We start from the raw sequence: 7025 nt of genomic DNA, 5'->3' as shown, positions 1-7025 counted from the left end.
CAAATGGCCCGACGCCGGCGGCCAAAGGCCTCTCCGGCGCCGAGGGAAATGATGTGCGGCGGAGTCTCTATCGGGAGAGAGTTAGGGCGAGCGTGCTTAGTTACAATATATCTAACTAAGGTTTATCACGCTAGGTGGTAGTCTATACTTTAAATGGTAAAAGAAATGGAAAAACTGTATCATATACCTAAACCCAAATATGGCTGGTGGACTTTAAATCATATAATGCTTAATCGTTATAGTGATTACTATAAGAACTACAAATGGACTTCCCCATATGCTTTAAAACTTCAAGTTCACGTCCTTGTATCTTAATTAATAAAGGTTAAAAGTTACGTAATAATCCCATCATCCGCCCCTTCCTGTATATATATAGTCCCTGGCTAGATCTCTCTCTCTCTCTTTCAATCTATAATAATATCTTTCTTCTAACCACATGAATTCTTTCATCACGTTTGCTCTTCTCTCTCTTCTTCTGGCACTAAACTCAAACCCGTCGTATGCCTCCGGGCGCAACCACACAGACGATACAAACGCGTGTAGGGTGACGCGATACAGCAGGTACATTAAAAACGCGTGCAGCGTAACGCAAAACCAACAGCTATGCTTTCGAACGCTATGGCCGTTTGCAATCGTCGCTAAAAACAACTCGAGCAAGTGGGCCCGAGCTAGCGTCGCGGTGACCATAACGGACACCAAACAGATCCTAAGACTCTTGCTGAAAACGCGGAGTTCGGCGGTTGGGAAACGCGAGAGAGTCGCGTTATCGGATTGTCGAGAGCTATTCGTGGACTCCCTTGGCAATCTATACAAGTCACTCGCCGTTCTCCGGAAACTGGACGCCGACGAGTTTCAGCAGCAGATGAGCGATCTCGCCACGTGGTTAAGCTCTGCACTCACGGATGAGGACACGTGTCTAGATGGGTTTGAGGAGACGTCGATTAGATCGTCGACGGTGAGAATGATTCGGAGGAGAGCTACAAGGTGTATGCAGTTATGCAGCAACGCTCTGGCGCTACTGAACAAGCTTGCTTATGATGGCTTGTAGTCTACGCTATGGGCTTTATCTTTTTTTTGAATGAATACGCTATGCGCTTATTATTTTGATAACAACATATTATTATTACACACGATGAATTATACTACATTTAAGCAAATTATCATGGATTAATGATTTCATAGTATTTTTTTTTTTTTTTTGATCAACAAACTTCATTAGTGCAAGTAGTTAGGCAGATGCCATTACACAAACTTCACCTACCAAAATGTTTTTGGCTAGGCTATCAGCAATGCTGTTTTTCTCTCGTGAAAGCCACTCAAAGGAGATAAAATCAAAACATTCGACCATAAATAAAATGTCAGCAACAGTTCCATAGATCTCCATGTTTGAATTTCCTTCCTTGATAGCTTTGACAAGTTGGGTTGAGTCCGATTGGCATCGGATTTCTTTGATTTCCAAGTTCCTTTTTGATTTCATAGTATTTACTCCGTTTTTTCTGGTCTCTCTTTCTCTATTTTATCGAATTTTGTTTTTTATATACAGATGTATGATCGATCAGTCAAACCGAAATATTCAAACATCTTATAGCCATTTTGCCATTCTGTAAGTTTCATGAAAATTTACAGAAGAGATAAATAATTTTTTTTTGTTTTCAACTACATTTCAGAAATGTTTTAGTGATTCATAGTTTATTCATTATCTAACGAATTCTTCGTTCCACAGAATAATATATCATGGAATGATGAGTATTGCGTTTAGTTTTTTCTTATAAGCATATTCATTATACATACGGATTTAAGTTCGGATGGTGAGACGACTTTAAACTAAGCCATAAGTCATAGTCACATAGCTACATGTCCTATATACTGAATGAGTCCTGTCGGTTTATAAAGTCGTGAAAATCGGAAGTGTACATTTATTCGTGGAATGTAATCATAATCAAATTTGCCCGAATTTGGTTATGCTATCTTGGTTATGATTATTCTTATACCATAACATATTTCAAAAAGAATATGATTTAAGCATTAGTACTATGCTTTGTGTTGGATTATCACCATTCAGCCAACCTTAGTATTTCGCATCTCATTTTCCATTTTACCGACACCAAATCTCAATGTTTGGTCATGTGATTTCATACTTGTGTCTACAACTCTATTTTCATTGTTTGTCATGTGGAATTCGTATTTGTTTTTCTTTATGTCTTTAATACTACAAAGGTAACGATGTATACAAAAATTAAAATGTAAAGAAAATGTCATTAATTGCCAAAAAAAAAAAACAGGTTGTATTTAATTTTAGGGGTTTATGGTCAACAATAAATTAATTGGTTAACGACAAGTAATAAATACATAACAAAAAAAAATTAAAAATTCATTTAAATTTAAAACTAATTATTTAGTTGTAATTGGTCAAGAAATGGACGCAGATAATAACGGATGGCTGGTTTTGTTTTTGGTTTTAACGTCTGAATTCAATAACAAATTGTTCAATGGGAAAACATCAGATGGGAAACAAAGTGGGTGGCCGGTTTAGAAGAAACATTTAATCCCCATCGGTGTTCGGAGTTGTTACGACGAAGGGAAGCGTACGGCGGAGACGTTGGCTATGGACTACCACAGAGGCGCCAATGTTGAGGTTAGGATAGCTCGGATCTTCAATACTTACTGGCCTAGGATGTGTATTGATGACGGTCGTGTCGTTAGCAACTTCGTTGCCCAGGTAACAACATGCCTTTTCTTTTTTAGATTTTAACACTAATGCTTTTTGGCATAAGCATGAATAGTAGATTAGATCCAATGAGATTAATCGAAAGATGATGATTTAAGTAAATGGATTGGTGCAGGCATTAAGAAAAGCGCCATTGACTGTTTATGGCGACGGTAAGCAGACACGGAGCTTCCAGTTTGTCTCTGATCTGGTATACCCCTCTCCCTTATCTTAGTTTGTTATATAATGTACATTAACTTTGAGGATAGGATGGATGCACTTTAAATATCAAAAAGAACAGAAAAATGTGGCTTTAGTTCGTTATTGTACACTTGTTTTCTTGAGTTGAAAAAATATATACTGTATAGAGTTTTCTTATTTGTCTCCCCATTACCTTGGCTTGTTGTTTATTTAGCATTGTCAACTTAAATGTGATTAGGTGGAGGGTCTGATGAGGTTGATGGAAGGAGAACATGTTGGCCCATTTAACCTTGGCAACCCTGGTGAATCCACCATGCTCGAGCTCGCTAAGGTGGTTCAAGAGACGATCGACCCGAACGCAAAGATAGAGTTTAGACCAAACACAGAGGTCGACCCACACAAGAGGAAACCAGACATCACAAAGGCCAAAGAGCTTCTTGGTTGGGAACCAAAGGTCGCTCTCCGCCAAGGGCTCCCTCTTATGGTCAAAGATTTCCGTCAGCGTGTCTTTGGCGACCAAAAGCAGGAGACCATCACCACTTCTTCTTCATCAACAGAATAAAAGCAATTAGCCAAGGTCTGAGCACCTATATATAAACAACTCACAACTCAGGTCGTAGGGACAAGATCTTCATTTTTGTTTTACCATTTCCTTTTTTTTGTTATTTGTGTTTATTGCCGTTTTGCTACTTCCGTGTGTTAATGTAGTGGAGATCGTACCTCACACCCGATTTTTCAACATTTGTTTTTTTTTTTTTAATGAAATCCTAAGTTACTAAACACAAATGACTAGATCACGGGCAGACAACCTCTAAAAGAATACTTTGTCAACTTCGAAGTCACAAAAAATGTTTAAACTCAGAAGAACACAAATGACTAGGTCAAGAAAACAATTCTCCAATGGCTATCTCATGGAGGTGCATATCAGTTGCCTCCAGGTAGCTCTCAACTTAAGCAAGTCTTTGCGTTATATATTGACTTGGTTAAGTAAGTAGTCGATCAGGAGCTTGCAACATCCTTTCGGATATATAATATATATCGTTCAGACTTCAAAGGGTGCACTTCTTTAGTTCTTCCACACAAGATAAGACCTCACGTATCAACCGCTACTAGACAATCACATGTCTCCGATTTCTTCCTCAACTCATATGTCTTTCGCATGATGATGGTTACAAGTGAATATATACCCCTCCTAATCGGGCCATATATACATTTTTCTAACTTTGAAACCCATTTTTAATAACTCAACTCTTATTCCAATAAATAGACTGAGAAACAACAGTATCCTCTCCTCTGTTTTTTTGAAATTATTACATTTACATTACATAGCACCACCAGATCGAGGAGCCAAACGTCCACCGTTCAAACCGCATAGGAGATTCAAGTAGCTACGTTTAGCCCTCCGTTTACCGTTACTTGTAACAATATCCCTCTCCACACTAGCAGTGGCAGTAGCTCGTACAGGAGTGACACTGAGAGATGCCGGGTCATCTGTTCGACGGTCAAGCCAATTGGTGATGTCAGCAAAAACAAGATCCACATTGTAGTCAGGCTCACCTGACGTCAGAGCATGCCACATCCCAGGATACAACTTGAGAGTCTTGTCTCTTGAGCTAGCTTTCTCGTACAAGGCTTTGCTTATCTCTGGATCCGTCACTATATCTGCTTCTCCGTGTAACACAAAAAACGGCATCGTTATCTGCAAAAAATAACCAAATATTCATTGACGTGTCTTCTTGCTCAAGTAATTTTTGTTAGGGGTGAGATGAGACCTAAGAAATTAATACGTGTATATTAAGTCAAAGCCAGTTTGCTTTCAAATAGTAAGCTCACGGGGAACTTAACAAATAAAAACTAATCAAAAGTGAACCTCATCGAGACTGTCTTCGAGGTTCATGCTTGTCCTAAGCATTTCAAGTGCTGTCTTGAGCCTAGGCTTGTCTTGATATATCAGCTTGTTGTTCTTTACCTGCATTTTACCACCAAAACTATCTCTGTCTAGAGCCAATCTCTACATGATGGTGAGAGATTATTTATACTGACTATAAATATATATATATATATAATATATATATATTGAGACCTTTTCTCGCTTGGCAAGGTCCTTGAAAGCAACATTAATCACGTTCTTTGTTGGAACTATTTTCCATTTAGGTATCATCTCTTCGACTCTAGTTAACAGATTGATCACCACCGGATGTGGCTTCACCTTCTCTGATATCTTGCACATAGGAGCGACAAGAATGGCGCCGTTCCAAAAGGAAGGATCTTTCTTGTGAAGCAATAAAGTGACTGCACCTCCCATGGATTCTCCATACAAGAATCTGCCTTTCTCCATGTACTCCTCTTGCGCTGGCGTCGCATGAAAATTAATTAAGAACATAGGTGGGTAATTAAGGGATGGTAATAAGTAAATAATGCCATACCACAAATAGAGGTGTAATAGTCGTAGCAATCATTTACAATGTTTTCAAACTTCTTGATGTAGCAACGAGCTCCCATGGACCGACCATGACCTTCATAGTCCATACCAAAAACCGCGTATCCTGCTGAAGCCAGTCTGACTCCGCATTCTAAAACCGTACACAATGTGTTGGGTCAATATTAGGTAATTAGTTTCAAACTCCTACCTAGTAGAATCAAGTTTATCAACCACTAAGTCATAGATGGATGGTGTTTATACTTTATAGTTCATGCAACACATAAGGATACAAAGAATTAAAAATAAAAAGCGACTATTCAATTCATATCGGTTACTCTCTGACCAAGGAATGACCAGAAATTAAATGCAATTAAATAACCAAAATGGTCTAGGGTAGTTCTCCAACCCAAACCAACCAACCACCAAAGACTTGTTGACCGCTGATACTAACACAATCCCTCCATCTATCAAGAAATATTATTATCACACATAAACTATAAATGATTATAGGGTCCACAATGAAAGCTAAACAAAAATGTCCCAGCATGATAAGCTTATAGTTAAACATCTCAAATCTTACCTCAAATGATATGGTACACAGGTCAAAAAATTCAAAAATTGTTTGATTAGCATGTTTTTGGATGAATGCATTAATTAGATGTAAATCCAGCAAATTTTTTTAATACTGGTATTCAGTGAAAAGTGGAAACAAAATATGTTAATTTTATGAATCCCCAAAAAATTAATGAAAGATTTGCAAGTATCAAATCATTAAACACCTGGTTTTCTTCGAATATTTCAAAATGCCTAACTTAACACACAGACACTACACACATCATATAATGCATGCATGTGGTGAAGAAGATAAACCATATACCTCTCATGGAGTCGCTACACTCCATTCCGTAACCTGCACAAATCACCAAATTCGTTTTTTTAACTCACCAGAAGTTCTTTCTATTCTTATATAAAAAATAAATTTACCATGGCAGAGGAAAACAAGAGCTTTGGGAGAAGAAGATGGGATCCATCTACAAGCAAACAGCTCAACACCCCTCGAGTTTTTTATGTAATCCTGTTTTAAGAAAACATGATATGGAGACTCAAATCATTATGCTTTCACACTCATTTACAAATATTAATTACTCTCTGGATCTGGGAGTGATGAGAAAAGAGAGAGAACCTCGTGGTATTGGAATTCAGACTTCATGTGTTGAATCGGAGGGCAGTGAGGATCTTTCGAGTTTCTTTTTGCTTCTCTCTCAATCACACTAGCACACGGGGAAATTAGGACGCTGAAGAAGGTTTTATGAGGGCGGTGTAACCTATATTTTTATAGAGGGCAATTCTTTTCTTCTTTTTGGTGTTATTATTTATTTCTTTATTTTATTCCAACTATGGGTAATCAAATTAACAGAAAAATGAAAATTTATCGACGTCATACTGAGTGTGTGAATTTAAAAGAGACCCATCCATTGGTCAGAAATTCCACAAAACATGTACGTAATGTAATAACCACTTATAACTTTTTTTTTTGATATTTACGAGGAGTTTCTTGGCCCCCACTTCGTGGATCCAGACTTGTCACGTGGTAGGTTTAGAGCTTTTGGTGACCGCTTTGGATCAGGCCACGTGTTGGTCACTTCGGGCCGAAAAACTCATGTGAAAATCTCGGTGGCCAGTGCGAATCGAATC

The 7025-nt window shown here is 38.1% G+C and overlaps 3 protein-coding genes across 3 annotated transcripts; 2 read left to right on the top strand and 1 right to left on the bottom strand.

The window, feature by feature from the left end:
- Positions 1-396: 396 nt before the first annotated feature.
- LOC106340366 (21 kDa protein-like) lies at positions 397-1171 on the top strand. The gene has a single exon (XM_013779249.1). It carries the CDS (start codon positions 437-439, stop codon positions 1046-1048), a length of 612 nt encoding a protein of 203 aa, XP_013634703.1. The 5' UTR covers positions 397-436; the 3' UTR covers positions 1049-1171.
- A 1269-nt stretch (positions 1172-2440) lies between these two features.
- Positions 2441-3649, top strand: LOC106340605 (UDP-glucuronic acid decarboxylase 4-like). Its single transcript, XM_013779456.1, has 3 exons — positions 2441-2719; positions 2844-2918; positions 3147-3649. Exons 1-3 carry the CDS (start codon positions 2606-2608, stop codon positions 3468-3470), a joined length of 513 nt encoding a protein of 170 aa, XP_013634910.1. The 5' UTR covers positions 2441-2605; the 3' UTR covers positions 3471-3649.
- Positions 3650-4373: 724 nt separating this feature from the next.
- LOC106337652 (caffeoylshikimate esterase) lies at positions 4374-6668 on the bottom strand (the record flags this gene model as incomplete). The annotated part of the gene is given in 7 exon segments (XM_013776772.1): positions 4374-4607; positions 4779-4877; positions 4992-5260; positions 5335-5481; positions 6208-6240; positions 6315-6405; positions 6514-6668. Coding segments are annotated over 7 exon segments (900 nt in total), but the record flags the coding sequence as incomplete, so codon positions are not given.
- Between the last annotated feature and the right edge of the window lie 357 nt (positions 6669-7025).

Source organism: Brassica oleracea, chromosome C4 (genome assembly GCF_000695525.1).
Source record: "Brassica oleracea var. oleracea cultivar TO1000 chromosome C4, BOL, whole genome shotgun sequence".
NCBI lineage: Eukaryota > Viridiplantae > Streptophyta > Magnoliopsida > Brassicales > Brassicaceae > Brassica > Brassica oleracea.
The sequence above is the reverse complement of the archived record's forward strand: the minus strand, read 5'-3'. Positions and strand labels throughout refer to the sequence as shown.